Source organism: Pholis gunnellus, assembly GCF_910591455.1.
Source record: "Pholis gunnellus genome assembly, chromosome: 3".
In the NCBI taxonomy this organism is placed as follows: Eukaryota; Metazoa; Chordata; class Actinopteri; order Perciformes; family Pholidae; genus Pholis; species Pholis gunnellus.
In genome coordinates, this window is record NC_136529.1 from 20,488,584 (window position 1) to 20,507,298 (window position 18,715).

The 18,715-nt window shown below is 38.9% G+C and overlaps 1 protein-coding gene across 3 annotated transcripts in view; it reads left to right on the top strand.

Moving 5' to 3' along the window:
- slc2a9l2 (solute carrier family 2 member 9, like 2) overlaps positions 1-18,715 on the top strand; it is a 76,189-nt gene that overhangs the window by 19,515 nt on the left and 37,959 nt on the right. For all 3 annotated transcript variants that reach the window (XM_079156839.1, XM_079156840.1, XM_079156841.1), the window contains exons 7-11: positions 5,795-5,927; positions 11,905-12,092; positions 13,352-13,462; positions 17,632-17,733; positions 18,083-18,158. In XM_079156839.1, coding sequence (XP_079012965.1) covers positions 5,795-5,927; positions 11,905-12,092; positions 13,352-13,462; positions 17,632-17,733; positions 18,083-18,158 — 610 coding nt within the window. The remainder of the gene's footprint in view (positions 1-5,794; positions 5,928-11,904; positions 12,093-13,351; positions 13,463-17,631; positions 17,734-18,082; positions 18,159-18,715) is intronic.

Consider the following 18,715-nt stretch of genomic DNA (forward strand, 5'->3'; position numbering starts at 1 on the left):
AAACCTTTTAAGAGATAAACATTCGCAGGAAGAGCATCTTGCTCTCTACCTGTTTTCAACAACAACCGCCGTTTAAGATTATAATGAAAAACTACATAAAGAGCAATTCACCTGCACTGTTATGTATTCTCTTGCTGTTTTTAACATCTGTCGTAACCACGAAAACCACAGGAGCATTCGGTCGAAAGTCGCCAGTGAACAGCGCAGCTTGATAAATTGAAACATTTCCGATACCACTTTCTTGGATTCGTTTGAGCATTTATTGTTCCGTTACCAGGTCATTTATAAAGGCAAAGTCAGGGGCGTGCTGTGAACCCTAAGAGCTTCAGCATGCCATCTTGTCACAAGACCATTCCCCCCCCCCCTGTAAGGTATGAATCCTAGTGGAATACCAGTTCCCCAACCTACAACGAGCTCCGCTTTAATATTTTAAGAATAAGACAGCAAGGTCCAACCGTCAATTTGCTCTTTTGACGGAGCATCAGGAAAATAGGTTTATAGAGGAGGTGACATTCATTGCAGCGAAAGGCAGAGGGATGAGAGGCTTTCCTTCTTATCCTGGCAGATTTCCACCACTATAGTATTCCAAAGGATGAGATTCTGGTGACGTGAGCTTTTTACCAAGAAGATCTGTTTTGTGTTGTGTTTATACGATCTACCGATACACAATAACTCCAGGGAAATGTTTATCTCCCAGGTAATGGACAGACTACTGAGATAAAGTATAAAGGGAAATGCAGAATGCGATGCTGCACTGCTGGATGGATAATAAAAGTTCTTATTACTTACCACTTAATTGCTCTTCCAGGATAACGGAACATTTAAATATGAATAACAAAGTAATCTCAAGTTATGTTCTTTCCTGTAATGCACCTTGTAATTCATCATGCATTAGTCTTTAACCATCTCATTGTGAGTGGCAGCCAATTCAATCTCACCACCCTCTATGGAAATAAGGATTTGCGATTAACTGTTGCTGCCTGTACCAGTACATATTCTTACTGAGCAGTCTCATTCTCACTTGGAGAAAGGTCTGGCAAGGTACAGTAATTAAGACTGACCCAACACAGATAATGTTAGCTTGTATAATTAGATACATCACAGATGTGGGCCACCTGACATTTCCATTACCTCTATCTGAGAAGTTATCTGTTCACACTAACCTCCTCTCTGGCTTTGTGGTGGTTCTCCTGCAACAGCAGCCCGAGCTTCATGAAGGGCACATTCTCAACTCAAAACAAAAAAATAAAAATGGGTTTCATCCTCTGCTTTTGTTCAATCAAAGGATGGCATTGTACACCCTGCAGCACCATGCATTCTCTGATGAGATAATTGAAAGGGAAAATGGAATACAGCATGAACCATTTGTCTGCTGCTTTACTGTAAACAAGTATCACCCCAGGTCATAGCAGGGCTGTTTTTATCACTATGGATGATGGGATCAGGGACCAGGAGGGAGACACAGCCTGGATCACCCAGCTTGCCCTAGTTAAGAGCAGTTTAGCAGCATTTAGTTCTTGAACTTGTGAACAGGTCTGAAACTGTGTGTGTGTGTGAATCACATAAGTCAAACCTGATTATTAGGCGTTGTAAGTCAATGTTCGATTGTGGACACCCAAGCTCATGAGCTTCATATACTTTACATCTACATACTGTAAACCTTCCTCGATTAAGCACATTCAACTGTCAGTTATTTTGTTGGGACTTGCCTGTTATTAGAAATAATCAGTCTGTGTGTGCAGTCAATATAAGCACGCTGAATGATATCGAAGCACACAATTGTATAGAGGTACAAAAGAGATTTCTTATTACAGTCTACAGAAATCAATGCTTGTATAAGATTAACTCAAATTTGTTTGTCTCATAGCAGCCTCTGAGAAGTTTGATTTAAGCTCCCACGCTCATCTCCAGCTGGGATGAGACGACCCACAGCTCAGTGCAGCATGCAAACATTTACATAGCTCACCCACGACTCAGTGCACAGGGGAACATGTTGAAGAGATGGAGTGTTACTAGTGTTTTATCAGTCAAAAGCCTACATCATACATTTTCTAAATATTTCTAAAAATATCTTTGGAGGGCCTTACTGAGAAAGATAGTGCAAAATATCTTCCTTTTCCTTCTCATTTTTAATTATTGTTAAGTGAAGAAAATATATGTTTTCTCCTTATAAGTATCTAGAAGTGTCTTTTTTATATATTTTTTAGAGATCAGTAATAGACATGAAGGTCCACATGAAAATAGTAGTCTCTCCAGATTGTGAAAGTATTTTTCTTAGATCCCTAGTATGCACAGTATAATAAAAACACATTCTTTAATTTGATGCAGATTTACCTTCTGACATTATCAATTTCAATTGTTAATCAATGTCTTAATCACTCAAATCAATATTATTGATATTTTCATTTACTATATTTTCGAAATGCATAGCTGCACTCTTTACTATTTTTATATTAATAACCTCTTGAAGCCTAGGCCTCAAAATGACATACCCAAAATGAACAGAGTGCATCTCTGAATAGAAAGGCTGTGATGCATTGTTGGATCTGGTGGAAATGCGGCACCATATCAGGCATGGGAGTGTCGCCTAAATGGCCCATTTGTGTTACATCAAGTCTAACTTTTTATGTTTTTTTCACTATGTGCACGGTTACACGTCATTTCTTAAACGTTCATATACCATCATGTATTGTGGTCTTGTGCACATTTTAGTTGTGTTGTTTTGAAGGGTTTATGAATTTAACTTGTCTAATACGTGTAAAACACAGTCACTAGTGCTGCATGACTGGTGTTATGCACAGATAAAGACCTGACAAGCGGTGCTGGGCTGCCACGGACAACAGTGAGAGCAGAGCAGATGCTGCTGTCCTTTGCGTCAACAGAACAGCTGGGGGAGAGGACTTCACTCTGCCTCATTGCATGTCTCTACATCGCTACCATCGAACCACTTCACTTCTTTATCCTCACAAACCAAACCCGCTTTGTTCCACTAGATTACATACCATTTATATATGGTACATGGTATGTTTTTTGTGACTGATTTGGCTTTGCTTGTTAAATTCAGTGAAAGGGAAGACTGGTGTAGGCTGGGTTAGCAGACGGTAAGAGCTTTCTCTCTTGGGTTGGAGGGGTGCCTGGACATCCCCTAAATCTATTGATTTGGCGCTGGAGTCTGTGGGAGATGCAAGAACATGAGTAACGCTAAGATGAGACACACGACACAGCTCTTATGATTATAGGCTTTCTGGATCCTTTGATGCTGAAAAGCTGATCAGTAGTGTCTTCTTTGATCTACAGCTCCTCTCAGCTTGATATGTATTTACTTTTTTTCCCTCCAAATGTTTGGAAGAACTGCTGTCAATTGCTTGTAAGATCACCACAGGGTGGCTGTGGGTAATTGTGACGGCACTATTTTGGTGTGAGCGCCATCTTTGGGCCACCTTGGACTATGAAGTTCTTCCTTCAGTCTATGAGGAGGAACCACAGACCCGTGGCAAAATTATGCATCTGACTGTTGTGGTGCTCCTCCACTTTAGTGAGTCTAACATAATTAATGAACTAACATATAATTATGTGTCTTCCGTTTTTATCTAATGTATATATTCACAGCACAATCCTGCATTTCTTGAGAACCTTAAGCACTGACTTACTTTTGGAATTGGCTTGTAACCCTGACGTTTATATGTGTAGATATAAACCCTTTTGGTGGTTGTCAGTCGTGGTGACAGTTGGCCCTATGTTTCCAGTGTTATGTTGTGTTTGATTAACTATTACGCTATTCGATTATTATGTCGCTATTTTATTATTGCTGTATTATTTCATTATTTGAATAAATTCAGATTACTTCTTCTAATCTTTATCGTTACCATTATTTATTTATTCACTACTATTTCCCTATTATTCTGGTTGCTGTTATTATGATATTAATACGCCTGAAAATGAATATACTAATAATTGTGATTGCTAAAGCGGATACAAATATTTCTTTGGACATTATGTTATATAAGTAACCAAGGAAAATACACCTTAATCATGTTGATTAAGGTTGACATTTTTACAATTATGATACACACTCGACCAAAAGCAGAGCTAAACGTTTTTGCTAACATGTTCGACATATCAACTCTATAGAATAACAATATTAATGTGGTGTTTGCAGCTTGTTCTGTTGCCCTCAAGTGGCCAACAACCAATTCTAATAATTCTGCTTTAATTTAAGTCTTTAAATTTAAATCAGTTGGACTGATTATACTGCACAGTAGCACATACTTGACTCCTTTAAGTGTAATCACATTTTGTTGGACAAGTGTTGCAGACTTTATAACTCGCGAGTGAGCAGTTCATTTACAGCTCAGGCTGACAACATGGGTCGTTAAATAGAAGTTCATTATGTTTAAAAAAAAGTTTTACAGTCTGATTAAAAGTTTTTCTACTCGTGTAGTAAAGGTTATAGGCAACTAAATCCCCAAAACAGTTCTTTTGAGTTGAGAGCTGACATTTTCTCTCCAAATGGCATTTCTCTTCCACAGCCTCTGCATAATTGTCTCCCTCCTGTTTGCACGAGTGAGATCACGAAGCCTGCTAAATAGTGGGGTGTCCTGTCATCTCTCTTTCGGGCAATGCTTTGTATGAGCTCATACATTTTCTGTGCTTTTGCAACATATAAGAGATCTTTTACGGTGTGTGATGGTGGTGACCTCAACACAGACTGATCTTCACACTCCTCTTAGTTTTGATGATAAGCCCGGAAGGGTTACGACTATAAGCATTATCTTATATGACCCTTTGCTGCCGTTGCTGCAGAAAAACACTTCACCGAAAAGCTTTCATGAATCTAGCTGGCTTTGATATATATTTAGCCTCTGAGGCATTTTGTAAAGAAATCACCTTGTAATGGAACTGAGACAACGTATGACTAACAGCTTCCCGACTAATGAACTCGAGTTTGGCTATTTCTTTCCATACTCTAATACTTTGTATCCATGTTGTCTATATTCACTCCATAACATCGGCCTAGTTGTGATACAGAAACAGAAACACAGTTTCTTGCATTCCTACTGTAAATTTTAAGATGTTTACTGTATTGGCCTCATAATCAGCTCATCATTTTGTACTTCACCTGTCGTGGCAGTGACTGGGCAAACAGCCAACTCAATATTTGAGTTTATCGTCTATTAAGGCAGGAGCACCCTTGACCAAAGTCAATTCTAAGACAAAAGGGAGGTGCCAATTAAAAAGAGCCCCCTGTTGTAGACATACTATAAATCAATCTACGGTGGCGACTGTAATGAGTGACCTAACAAGAATTTTGATTTTGTATTTTTGTAGTTGTTTGGATATGGGGGCAAAACTGAAACGCAACACTTTTTCCAAACAACACTATTCAGTAATATTGTTATTTAGAGCGATAGCCTATCAAACAAATTCACCATTTGCATACGCAGCATAACGCACTGTTATGGTGTATTTAATGCAGCCTTTGACTTATAGATACTTTTAATTGTTTCTTAGGTAAACATATGCATGAATAAATGCATCACTTGATGACCATAAGTCTTATACTTATCTTACGCATTCCAAGCACTCATGCCTTAGGCTTATGCCCTATTTTCTACGAGCACTGTAACTCACTGCTATGTTGCATTTAAATGGCAATCAGCACTGTTTGCAGGAATTCGAAATGAGGGTCTGATGTGCATCCTCTTATTCTTCGGAGTATCAGTTTTGTTTAATGTCTTTGTATATCATAAACCATGACTGCAACTTAGATCTATTTTGGATGTTTTGACTGCAGGAAACCAGATGGAGCTACCTGTTTTCCTTCCTGGCGTTGCCGGCGATGCTGCAGCTGTGTGTGCTGCCTTTCCTTCCTGAGAGTCCTCGCTACCTGCTGATAGAGAGGAGGGATGAGGCCGGAGCAGAACGAGGTATTGTATGCGCTACAAAAAACACATGTTCTTGAGTTAGAGGGATGGCCTCTATCAAGAACATGTGTAGAATGCATACAGACTTGTTCATGTCTCAGATACATTTGTGTTTTAAGAGCAACTTCTTACCAATCACATCCACACCCTTCTGAAGCTTGAAAAAAAAGAATTAACAAACTATTAGAAACAATGTTTTTATACAATAATGATACAAACAATACTGTAGAATAACAGAATCCCTCAAATAAATACCTTTTAAATAATCCGAAAGACACACATGTATCAGCATTATGCCGTCTATTTAGAACACAAAAATCTCCTTTCCTCCAGAGTAATGTCATAGACACGAGCCAATTCAGAGCCCTCCTTGCTGTTGCTCATGTCGGAGAGCAACCCATGTGGGGCTCGTGCGGAAAGGGCTGAGCGGAAGCCTCTGGAGGTTACATTACACACTGGCTTGCAGCCAGGCACGGCCAGAGAGACGGTGTGAAATGTGCAGAGACAGCAGCCTCAAAACGCTGCCGCTTAGGGGAAGAGCGCCCACAAACATGACAATGTTTGTGGTACATCTACTCTCTCGCGCACTCAGCGGGATGAGGAGAGGACACGCTGAGCGCAGACAGAGGTGTGTGTGCACCGTCCACACAGGGCATAGTGTTAGTATGAGGGAAGCCTCCGAGTGTGTGACAGGGTAATTGTGCTGTGGTAATGACATTAGCCCGGGCTGCCTACTAACCAAGAGGTGAAAGCGCTCCTATGGTCACAGCAGTGCAGGTTGATTACACCCACCCCCTGGGATAGCCCTATATATTAACATGGTATATCTGCAGGGTATTAATAGAGTTGTTTACCAAGACCACAGACTCATTGATTTCTTTCCCATTGCTTGGATTTGTGGCTTTTACAGTACCTCACGATTGCTTCGGCTCAGTTTTCCCACTAGAATTTAAATGGGCCAACCCCATTAAAGGATAGGTTCACACAATTTTTCAAGTCTGTCTTAAAACAATGGTCGAATGCCCATATGAACACTAAAATCATTCTTTCTGTTCATATAAGACATTGTGAACCTATCTAGGGCTGCAACCAAAGATGATTTTCACTGTTGATTGATCTGTTGATTATTGTCTTGATTAATCGACAGTTGTTTGGTCTATAAAATGTCAAATTATGAAAAATGTTGATCAGTGTTTCCCAAAGCCCACGATGACGTCCTGGTGTCTTTTTTCTTCCACAACTCAAATATATACATTTTCCTGTTAAAGAGGAGTAAAGAAACCAGAAAATATTCACATCTAAAGAAGCTGGAATCAGAGAATTTAGATTTTTTTCTTTTTTTTCCAATCAATTATCAAAGTAGTTGTCAATTAATTTGATAGTTGACAACTTATCAATCAATCGACTAATCGTTCCACCTCAGGGGATGCAATGTCTTGTTCCTCACACAGGTCAAAAAAAGTAACACAATAATTAAATCTTTCAAAAATATTCCATGATTTAGAAATGCTAAGTCATCTCCCACTCTTATTTAGCATGTGAAAGATATTTCATTCAGGAAAGCCGATGGGAATCTGCTTATCTTGAACAATACCATAACCATAATGTATATGCCATCACCACAATATTTTCCAAACTAAATTATTCTAGCAGCTCAAGTGTAACCATATCTTAACCGTACCGTATAGCTTCCATGAGCAGACAGTCAACCAATCAGCAGTACATGGTTTATGAGTTTTAGTAACAATTCTTGCAGTCTCCTTAAAGGAAGAGAAGTCTTGAAACTCAAGAATATAATGTCTTGGTAGCTGGTGTTAAATGATGTAAGTGTGTGCTCTCAATTTCAACTAACCTATATGCATCTTCTTGCCTAACGTTTTTACATTTCACTGACTTTATGGAAGTAATTATAGTGTGATCTTGTTAGATATTAAAATGCTGTGAGGCGAGAAGGAGCAGCATGGGGTAGACGCATAGCTGCATAAATTAACAAAGCATGTGGAATAATGTGACGTCAGATATGACTTTGATCGTTTTTTTCTCTGGGTTTCTTTGAACTCTTTGATGTCTATGCCCAAACTATATAAAAGGGCACTCTGAAGGTTTGGTTGCTCTGTTTTTAATGCAAAACGGGCCCTTTAAATGAAAAATGTTGTCCTTTCATACAAAGTGTAAAACACAAAATGACATACTCAGTCTTTTTACTAGATTACAGCTACCTAATACATTTACAATATTTCAAATGTAAATTACGTCAGTTATGTGTTGTTACAAGTATGTGTTGCTACGTCAGCTACGTATTCTCTTTGAGCCCCCTTCTTTTGGCAAATGGCTCCATCAAAAGTGATCAGATACTGAAAAATGGATAAACCTGATGATTCTCAGGCAAGTTCTGAAGCATCTTCTTCTATAATAATTAAACAGAATTATGGATGTTTATCCGACAGACTTCTGGGATTACATTACATTACATTACAGTCATTTAGCAGTCGCTTTTATCCAAAGCTGTATGTTGCTTCAGGTACCAATGAGACTTAAAATTACATCCACAAATTCCAGTTTGAGTCACAGATCTTTGAGCTTAAAGGCTTATCAGACGCAGTTTATAATACGGCAATTTATATTACTATGAGACATGATTTATCAATGCCGAAATGTTATCACACACATATAACGTTTTTTTTAATGATAAATACTTAAACTAAATCTAACTTTGAGCAGTGCACTTAAACTTTGTTGTTAAAGTATTTGAAATGCAAGGACGGTGCTTGTACTTCTCTTGATGGAGCACATTTATTTTTAGCTCACTCTCGTTTTGCCATCTGTCTTTGTTTATAGCTGCTCTCGCCAAATAAATAATTCCAACCTTGAGTCTGTTCAACAAATTGTCTTCAGGAATTAGCTTTTTTCTCTTTTTAACCGACACATGACAAAAAGTGAAGTGACCATAAAGAGAACTTTATAAATCGACCATGTGTGAAGTTTACAACCGCAACAGAAAAAAAAAAGTAGATGATGGTTCTGTGAAAAGCTCCTTGGGAAAGAGATGAGCGGTTGATAACAACATTACAGTATGTGCTTGTTTCTTGTCTTTCTTGTTGTCATAGTGGCTGAAGGCAAGATGCCAATGTCACTGGTCTCTGACCTGCAGTAAGTCTTGGGATTGAATCTAGCCGTTTCATTTATTGTTTTCCTTTTGCAGTTTCAGACATATCAGACTCCCTGCGGCACTTATTTTGCTGTCACTCCCTTCAAATGACCTTACAAATGCTATGTTTTATTTATTTTACACATTTATAGAAACACTTCTTGATAGTCATTGTGCAGAAATGTATGGACCAATCAGCCAAATTAAAGGATACGTTTGGTGAGGTGTCACTTTGTTGATGTTGTTGGAACTACAAGCACTCAGTCCACATGTGTGTTGGCCTGCCATCAAGTTACTTATGTTATCAACATTAACTAGCACCAGACATATGACCTGCCGCTGGCGTCGGTTGTCATTTCAAGCGGCAAAAGTAACGGTCTGCTAAATAAAGAGACGTTGCCACCTGACTGTTTTGTACCCTTATCTGTACTTATGATATGTAGTGTCCTACTTTAGCAAAGCGGTACATTTTCCAAACCTTTTTCACATTCACAGACTCAGGTGGGGCTCAGGATGTGAAAAAAATGTATCTATTCTATTAAAAACACAAATGAGCAACACCTTAACACCGGTTGGAATGTTCCTTTGGATGTCCTTTGGACATGGGCACTCTAGTTTATTTTGAGTCAATCCCAAATACACTGTCTAGGTGCCCTTAAGAACTCACTAGTGCAAAAAATGTGTATTTGCACCGCAGCTGAAAATTGTCCCCAAAAAATACACAACCTACTCTTGTTTCAGTAAAACTGTCCAGCTGTTTTAGAGAAAATACAAAAAGTATTTTTCCAAACTTTGTGATGAATCTGTGACCAATATATAAAGATGTACATCATCGGTATGAATTAATGGACTTGGGGCTGAGAGCCAGAGTAGGGTTACAACTGTATATTTGGAAACTATTGAGAGACGGACTGTGCATTATTGTTTTGGTCATCTAATGGGACTTGTTGACGATAATAAAAATATAGAATAACTTAAACTTTAAATTCAAGCCAAAATGCATCGACATTAACCTTCTCGTCAGCCCCTTTAAGACCATCGTTATATATTTACCCCTGTTTCAATAAAGGCATTTTTATTGCTACAGTAATAAAGTAGTATAATTTCTCAAAGTCTCAGTGTCAGTCTGTAATATTGGCAGTGTCATGGGGTGGAGCCCCGCTGTCCTCCTGCAGGGAAAATAAAATAGGTTACCACACATCAATATGACATCATGCCACTGACAGTGACAGCCCCTGTGTGATTCTGAATTAAAACAGATTTCCATAGTTTCTACCAGCAGGGAGAGACAATTGCATACTAATTTACATACTGCCTCCTGTGTGGTCACTGTTCACACTCCCACGTCCTAATGACCTGCTTTTAGTCCCTGTTGGTGTAGAGATGTGCTATTCTGGGTCATGTCTGTAGCCTGTTCCCACCTTGAATTCCCATAACCTCAGGGGTAGACGAAAGGATTAAAGAGAAGAGAGATGCTTCTTTACAGCCACCTATTCCCTCCAGTCCATCACATTCAAGTAGCACAAGTTCAAACACGCTTCAACTGGCCGAGTTTCAAATGATTGCCAGACACCTGGTCAGCTCTGCACACACAAATATAAAATGTGAATGTATTTATGTTGTTTTCTTCCTTTTGAATGAGAGAAAAACAAGTCTCTTATAGGCTTGACATGAAGTAAGTGCATTTACTTGTTGCACAACAAGTAGGGCAGAGGGTTTTAATAAAAGTCATTGTTTTCATCATGAAGCTTGCTATAATATGATATTTAGCATATTTGAGTCTATAACTATGGAGAGAACTGCATTTGCTTGAGGACAATACAATATATTAGAGCATTTACTACTTTAAATCCCTGTGATTGAGAGGGCTACGTTTCATCTGCATTGCCGTAAAATGTAATATTGTGTTGATGAATTATGTATCCCGGAGGAGCATTTAAATTGAGAACATGTTGAGCCCAGGATGTAGCCCAAGAGTATGTCACTAATCTGTTTGACTACACAACTGTTCTCGTTAACAATCAGCTACGTTTACATTCATTGTTCTCATCAACATGCATTGTGACAAATGTGTCACATAACAAATGTGTTGAATGCAATTCCATTATACAGTTTCAAAGCCAAATCTTTACATATGTATATTTAAAAAAATCACAATATATAAACAAAACTGGGACCCACTCAAAACATTAGCGCCACAATAACTCCACACAGAACCTTTAATTATGAAAAGTTACTAATTGACAGTTTTTTTAAGTGAGATTAAAAACCACTCAGACTCATTAGTCATCACTTCCAATCAAAACTTCTGCTGTTTTCTGTTTTTCCACAAAAATTCTCAACCTCAAGAAGTCAACGTCTCCACTGGGGACTTTTTATGTGCACACCAATCACATACCATATGGGATTCGATTTTTAATTAAATAAATACGCATAATTACATTTAAATATGTTTTTTAAACACTGACCTGGGAGGTGATTAACATTGAAACTGCATTACCCAATACTCACTTTATGGAGGCCAAAAGAGCCAAAGAAACAGGTCTCATTCACGGTTAGAATACAGATTACACATCAAAAGGCAGATGAGAACATTTCTCTACTCATAGACACTCGATAAATCAACCGAATACTAATTTCAGCTTAGTCTAAGTGAGCGGTTGTTTACAAATGTATCCACTCTTGAGGTTATGTATGTCTTCATTTGCTGTGGAATAAATCCTAATATTCTTTGATCTCAGCATAATGGTTTTTATTTGTGGATTTTTTAACACTCTGTTTGTGTGTGTGTGTGTGTGTGTGTGTGTGTGTTTGTTTGTTTGTGTATCTCAGCCTTCCAGAGGCTTTTGGGAAAGAAAGATGTATCCCAGGAGCTGGAGGAGGTCCATGCGGAGGCTCGGGCTCAGGACAACCTACACACCGCCTCTGTGTTACAGCTGCTGAGGAACCCAGCTGTTCGCTGGCAGCTCATCACCGTCATCATCAGCATGGCCTGCTATCAGCTCTGTGGCCTCAACGTTGTATGATGCTGCTCACATTTTACTTTTCTCACATTGTCAGTGTAAATGCGTCGTATTTAGGATTAATATTATTTTCTATAAAAGAAATGGTGTATTTTTTTCTTGAAGACCATTTACGTGACAAACGTGCTGCATATCAGCATCAGACTTTTTTTTGAAGATGCTCTGTTTCGCCTCATCACACCTGAAAATTGTCAATCAGTTTTGGACAGATTTGTGCCATGGCAGGAAAGTAAAAAGTGTTTTCCTCCTACTTGAGCGACTCAGACAAGAGAGATAGTCATTCTGCTTTCTTTTTACCAGACCATGCAGAACACACCCAGTCTGACCCTGGGTCCCTGATTTCAGCAATTGATATTTTAGGCAAACAGCGCAAACATATTTGAAGCTACAATTTTTTTTTGTCACTTGGGGGCAGCAAAACAAGTTGAAAACATCACACTGGCGTATTGTTACCTTAAACACTTGTTGTAAACTGTTTTTTTACTAACACATTCAGCAGACATGGAGCAACACTCACATTTATTTTTAAGTCCAATGTTCCCTCTTAAAGAGTCCCATCAGTTTCAAAAGGACTGATTGTCAGAGGATCAGGTGTGGCAGCACATTGCAGAACCCCATGAGTCTCTACATGCACAGGTGTGACCCCATATTTGTTGTCTCTTTTAGAAACAAGTCATTTTATTATTTACAAAGTTTATGTTTAAAAATCACATTCTTTTTCTTTTTTGTCATAAAAGGTAAAAAAGGTGTAAACATATTCATCATAAAATAGGAGGTCTTATGAAGCCAGTTCCCTGCCCCACTTAGAACGGATCAGATCAAATTCATATTCAAAATGACGAATAGAGAATAAAGAATAATAGCTGTGCTCAATTTTTCATTATCAAATTTTCACATTTGATAGATTGATGGATTTTTCAGAAATCACACGCTAATCTGAATTAACATAGATATAGACATGACTCGATTTACATACATTTCCACTCCACTAAGACTGGAATTTAATTTAGATCACTCTGGAGGTCTTTATTTTGATTCACCATCACCATCAGACCTGTCAAATGACTCCAGTAAATATTATAGTGTGAGACTGGCTTGGTGATGTTACAGAGGCTTATTATGCTGCAGTGAAACTGATTGCTGATTCTGAAGCTGACAGCTGAGAAATAGTCCTGCAAACAGTGTGAGAGCATCAATCAGTGCCACAGCCTATATATATATATATATATACATTATGTGTGTATTGGTTTTCATAGATCTGGTACTACACTAGTGGGATCCTTCGGGAGGCAGGCTTTGCAGAGAACATTCTCCCCTATATTACACTGAGCACCGGGGCCATAGAGACTTTGGCTGCCATCATCTCGGTGAGTATTTTCACTTTAAATCAACCAAACATGTCTGATTCTGGTTATCAGGCTGCACTTGATATAAACAATCACAAGGTATGTTTCGTTTGACTATCGGATTGGTCTTTAACTTTTACCTGTCCTTAAAATCCTCTCTGATCTTTGTGTTATACAATTTTCATATTCCAAAAGAAGGGGAAGAAACCCTCACAATAGAAAGCTCATCAAAAAAACCATCAATAAAAAAACATCTTTTATTCAACACATGAGTGAATGATGCCATCCAGGTCTGTCACTATGCACCATGATCCCAGAAAATAACATTAAGAATAGAACAGAATATCTGACTGAAATAAACAGGCCATAATGCAAACAAAATGTCCTTCACAGGTCTTTGCAATAATTGGTTTATGTGATACTTGATCAAAAGCTATGCTTCAATTCGACAATCACCTAACCGATGTGTAATGTCATTTAGTTGTTCATGCAGGCGATGGCTTGTCCTCGGACCTGGACAAACTGTGTTATCTCCTCCTGAGCTAATTTAACACCTTCCGTCCCCTGCAGCTCAATAATGGAATATTATAGTTGCTTTCTGCAATTTTACACCTCCAACACAAAGACATACGTTTCTTGTTCCGTACCACTTCTCTCTTCATTATCAGAGGACTATGTCATGAAGTGCACAGTGAGGACATGTGTTTCATTACAGTATGTGTTTTAGCTCTGTGACACTCAAACAATGCATGCAGCAACACTGCGCACAAATGAGTGGGTGTAGAAAATATACAGGATGGATGAGTCACTCCAGCCTTTTCATTGAATTACTGTTTTTCATGAACACCAGTGGACAGAGGACGGCCACTGTTAAAATGTATTATTTACAATACAATTGTTATCATTATTTATAACTGTTATTATTATTAGTTATTATTGCAGGATCTCCCTTTTTAAAGGGGATTTCTGAATACCCGGCGGCTTATTAAAGCACATACCATGAGACCCCATTTAGACCCTCCCTGATCACTTTTTTAAGTTGGCATGTCTCCCTCTCTTGCTTCATATTTCCTGTCAAATCTCAATCAGCTCATGTATGTGCGCCTTGTTCCATAATGATTACGATTTATAAAGCAGAACCAAGCGCATGTGTGGCTTTTATAAATGTGACCATGTCTTTGTGCGAGCAGTTGATAATCACTGAGTTTTATGCGTCTGGCCCCAGTTGTTTCTCTTGTCTTTTGACCAGGGGCTCTCTTTGTGCTCCCATTTCTGTGGATTAATGGAGTGACGTCGTACTCGAGATAGCATTGAATTTTGTCTTTGTATAAAGATGTTTACAAGTTGAGCATCCTCACCACAATTCACGCCGCCTGGAGGGAAATTGTATCAGTTCATGTCTCTTTGCATTTGTTCATATCTTTCCATTGGCCTATTGAATTCTGCATCTCATTTAATCCGATGGCATCATTAATCACCAACCAAAGACTTGTTTATTCGGCTTTTATCAACCTCTGATTAACTCTTTTATTCTATTTTTTCATTCTCTTTTGCTACTCAGTATATTCTGAGTCTGACAACATCTTTCTGAAACACATTATGAGAAACCAAAACAAAAGACAGTCACAATGCATGACTACTTCATGTAAAATGCTTTCCACTGACCTCCTGCCTCCCTTTCTCGTGCCCTACTGAGCCGTCGCCCTTTCACTCCGGCACACTTGTCACTATACGGCTGGCTAACACACAAGAACTGTGGCGTGTGTGCCACCCCACATTAAATCACACACTGTGTCGTCATACTCTGTACCCTGTGGCAAGTTAAAGCTGAAATACGAACAAATTATCACGGAATACAAAAACTGACCTCATGGCTGCAAGGAAATGAAAGAATGGTAATAGTCACACTGTCAAAACTAAATGAATGCTTCATGTTTAATGTGATGGATTTTCTAGCCTGACTTATTCTGCCTGTGGAAGTTGTTTTTTCATGCTGTACAAATACGATTATCTGCAAATGGCATTCTGTGCAGGCAGGAACACAAGCCCTGATATCTTCAGCTATGCTCGGACTGCAGACATAAGCGGGAATGATGCAAAGCAGAGAGGCAGTCTAGATGGTGGGCACAATCCAAGAAGCAAACATATCAGTCTTCTCTTTCAATATCTTGGTCATACAATGTAATTTGTGCATTGATTGTCACCAGTGTGAAAAAAAAACAATTAAAGCAGCACTGTTACTGTGTGTTTATGCGACAGTGTCATCAGTCTGACCTCTGCAGAGTCTGCCCAGAAGTGGGGTGCATTTACTATTGTGCAAGAGCGGTCATTTAGTCCAGTTCCATCAGTAGTTCATAGTGTTATTTATTTGCACAAAATACACAAAACCTGGAAACACATATTACATTTAAGTGAAAGATAGGCATTAGGAGAAGAGTTGCATGCTGTAATAGGATCATCCCTTGTCAGTGAAAACTCAAGGAAACTGTATTTGCACAAATTGTCATGAAACAATGACTGTTTGAAACACACATTCAAACCTAGGGACGAGTGTATGCTACTGAAAAGGTTATCATCAGCCTTTAAGTACACGGAGCGGTGAACACCTGAATGACAGAATTTAGCATTCACACAATAACACTTGCATCTCATTTAATCTCTTATTGGTAATAAAATGCACATTTCTACATGTCAACAGACACTTCACTTCTGTCCCCACTCTTTATCATACAGGCTCTTATACACACACACACGCACACACGCACACACAGGCTCATAAATATTCAGCCTCTTTGTACCTTCAGAGACCGTAATAAGCTGCAGCTTCACACACACCCAACTAACACACCAATGTGTGTCAGTGTGTGTCTGTGTGTTTCTGTCTGTGTGGCTGCAGAGAAAAAAACATCCCATGCCTTCAGGGACCAATGGGATTCGCGAAGATCCACACACACACACACACACACACACACACACACACACACACACGCACACGCATAACACACACACAGATAGAGTGTAAATTCCAATGCTTTTAAAGGCAATCTAGATCTGAAGCAGACACATTCTTGATGACTTGCTGCCAACGTAAAACTGTTCAGAAAAAGAAGCACCTCCCCAACATCACACACATTTACGTGGAAAAACACCTCACGTTATCTTTTCCACCCTGTTTTCACTCAGAAGCCCCTCGATGAAGGTATACATACCGTACAAATACCGGTGAGCTTTTTTCCACACTTTGGTGAAATCCCACTGGAGTTTTAGGGCAATGTTATGAATAATTTAATGCTTTGAGGCCACAATGGAAGAAGGCCAGCAGTTGTGGCAAGGGCTTTGCTTGGGGCTCAGTCAGGGCTTCAGCATGGCCATTATTGAATCCGGCCTCCATGTCATGTCCCACACTGCATCTGTGACCCAAGAGATATCTGGGGTTAGAAAGGCCTGTGGAAATATTGATGAGCCACATGCAGTATTGTATTGTATAATCTCTAAAATCTCTATGTGAATGTCACTGTATGTACCGTGTGATGCATTATGTATAGGGTATTCTCCAATTCTCGAACTTTCTGTAGATTTTACTGGTGGTTTGAAGGATTTACCAAACAAATGTGATGTGCTACGTCTTCTTTCAGCAAATCGTTGCTTTCAAATTCGTTTTTATTTTGTGTCAAGGGCTGTCATGTCCAAGAATGTTACCATATGGCGCACACAGTATGATATAGAAAGCTGAGAAAATGCTCCCAAATAGATTGTAACATGTTGATCACACATCTTCGTGTTTCTTCATGTGCTAATTGAGAAAACACATTCTTTTGGTTGTTACAAGAGTAAGTGGGTGTTCAGACTAAAAATAACAACGCAAGAGGCTGTGTTGGTGGCGTGTAGCTTCAGGTCCTGGTGAGACACTCAAATACGATCCAGGAAGTCCAGTTGGTGGAACAGATTAATGTGTTTTTAGGGGTTTATCAGACGGCACTATATAAAATATAGAAAGGATTTAACAACAATTAACACAACATGACAAAAGAAATGTCAGCTTTTGTCCAATAGTTAAGATGTTTCAGTCTGGACCAAAGTGGTTGACTGACATTGCCATCCCTAAAGATAGCTTTATAATCATGCAGCCATTGTACAGAAACCCCTTGTAATTCTTCTAATATTATACTGCTTGTTTGTCTTCTTCCCAGGGCTTAGTGATAGAACGAATCGGGAGGAAGCCGCTTCTCATCTTTGGTTTCTCTGCCATGGCCGTTTTCTTCAGCTTACTCACAGTGTTCCTCAATTTACAGGTAAGCCACCCTATGGTGCTCTGTACTGTGGTCCAATTATACTGTGAACAAATTGTATTATTATCAGTGCTCCAACTCTGAGGAAATTAGGTAATTATACTGTAAATCACTTCTGCATGTATATGATATCATACGTGATATTTCTCACATTTTCAACAAAAATAAGAGGCTTAATTAGCACTGATCAGCAGAACTTGCACACAAAAAAAGAAAATAAGAAATGTAATATACGAATGTATGGATTGTACATTTTCCTGATATATTTACTGTCATATTCCTGCCTTGAGATTTTTTGCCAACATAATGATTATGGTCACTGCAATGTTATCTCTCTCGCTCTCTTATCTAGGATAGTCTGTCATGGATGCCCTACCTCAGTTACATCTGTATTCTGGCTGTGATTGCATCCTTTTGCTCTGGGCCAGGTAAAACTACTGACTCACATAACTGATTGAGATTTCTCCTTTTTTTCTTTTTCTTTTTCTCTGTCTTGATTTTTCATTTTCTGTTATAATCCGTCCTCACTGCTCCACTTCCCTTAAAACTGCACTTAAAAGAGATTCAGTAAATACCCTGCAGAATGTTTTCAGATTGCGTAATTCAAAGTTGGCTGTAGTCATTGAATAAGATATGTGACTGACCCAACTCTGGTCCTCACTTTTAAAACTGGCAAAGGGACACAGATTTGTATTTGCAGTGCTTTTTAGACTCAAAACATTTGACTTATTAGCCAACTGGTCATTTTTTAGTTGTATATGTTAACAACGGTTATTGTTAGCATACTAAATACACTATGGCACGGTACTGCAGATGCACTTGGGGACAGTGTGACTACAGTGCATCTCGGTGGGTGGTTGCCTTTGAGTTTCAAGGTGAGGTTATCGCTGTCATCACACGTATACATCCCTTCTGAATAATAATGTCTCCAGGGAGCGTTAAGCCAATGAAATGCCTCAGTGTATCAGGATGAGATGAGGACAAT